At 39.2% G+C, this 1134-nt stretch overlaps 1 protein-coding gene across 1 annotated transcript in view; it reads left to right on the top strand.

Annotated features, from left to right (window-relative positions):
* LOC112157321 (cilia- and flagella-associated protein 97) overlaps nt 1-1134 on the top strand; it is a gene marked incomplete at its 3' end in the record, with an annotated part of 1883 nt that extends 749 nt beyond the window's left edge. The window contains 2 exon segments of the mRNA XM_024290007.2: nt 109-523; nt 937-1134. Of these exon segments, the coding sequence (XP_024145775.1) occupies nt 124-523; nt 937-1134 (598 nt within the window).

The following is a 1134-nucleotide window of genomic DNA, read 5'->3' as shown; positions in this document are numbered from 1 at the left end:
AAACACCTTGCTACGTAACTCCCTTGTGAAATAGTATACCTACCACACAAATATTGTGGCTCTTTTTCTTCCTGAAAATAACTTAACATATGATTTCCTATCTTTCAGGTGTGAAAGGGCACCATGTTCAATTCCGTTGAGCTAGAAGGTGAAGTGGATCACTCCTTTTTTGACAGTGGCAGTGAGAACAGTGATCGAGAGCCAGGAGCAGAGAAAAGCCCGAAAGCTAAAAAACAAAGTCCTGGACGACACAAGAAGATGCCACCAAAAATCAATGAAAATGCAGTTGATGAGGACTCCACAAAAGATGGCTCTGAATTGCTCTCTAAAAAACCCAGTGGAGCGTTCATGAGCTTATTAGCCGACATGACAGAAGGACATTCTGTTTCCCTGAGTCCAAATGATACAGAGGAAAAGGAGTTAAAATCAGACGCTAGATCCACAAATGAATATGATTCATCTGACTCCAGTATATCTAGTGAGGAGGAGCAAGAGGAGGATCCTTATAAGAACGTGGACAAATGTGAGTAAACATTCTGTCAGCTAGTTTATTTGATTATACGTCAGTGCTCAGCTTATATGTTTATTTTTTAACCTTTTGGGCCTCCATACTTGAGAAGTCCAGCCTTAATAAATGAATAGCTGGTTTCTCTAAACCAGGAATCTGCAACCTGAGACTCCAGAGCTGTGTGTGGTGGTTTTCTCATTACATTGTAGTTTTTTGGCTTTGAAGAAAATGCTAAATGAGTTTTTGTTTTAGTCAATTTAGTTTTACTATTTTTGTTTACATTGACAGATGACTGATGACTCAAGATTGATGTTTACTTTGTCATGTTTTATTTAATTGTGGTCTTAACATTTTTTAAGTATTTGAAGATTAAAGAGAAACACCAAGCACTTTAAAAAAGAGAAATGTAATAACAAACTTTCTTTCAGATTCGATGAGCCTGGAAAGTTCATTAGAACATCAACAGGCCCTCCAGCGCCGTGGAACATCGCAGAGGAAGAACTTCTCGTTTTCCAATGATGAGGTTCGACGCATCGAGCGTGAGAATCAGCGGCTTCTTCACAAGCTGAATCATCTACTATCAGATTCCAGCCAGAAAAGAGCAGTGAGGAAGTCAACATCAGTGG

The sequence above is a fragment of the Oryzias melastigma genome, linkage group LG1 (genome assembly GCF_002922805.2).
Source record: "Oryzias melastigma strain HK-1 linkage group LG1, ASM292280v2, whole genome shotgun sequence".
Classification (NCBI taxonomy): domain Eukaryota; kingdom Metazoa; phylum Chordata; class Actinopteri; order Beloniformes; family Adrianichthyidae; genus Oryzias; species Oryzias melastigma.
Note: the sequence above shows the minus strand (reverse complement) of the source record. Positions and strands in the feature narration are given on the sequence as shown.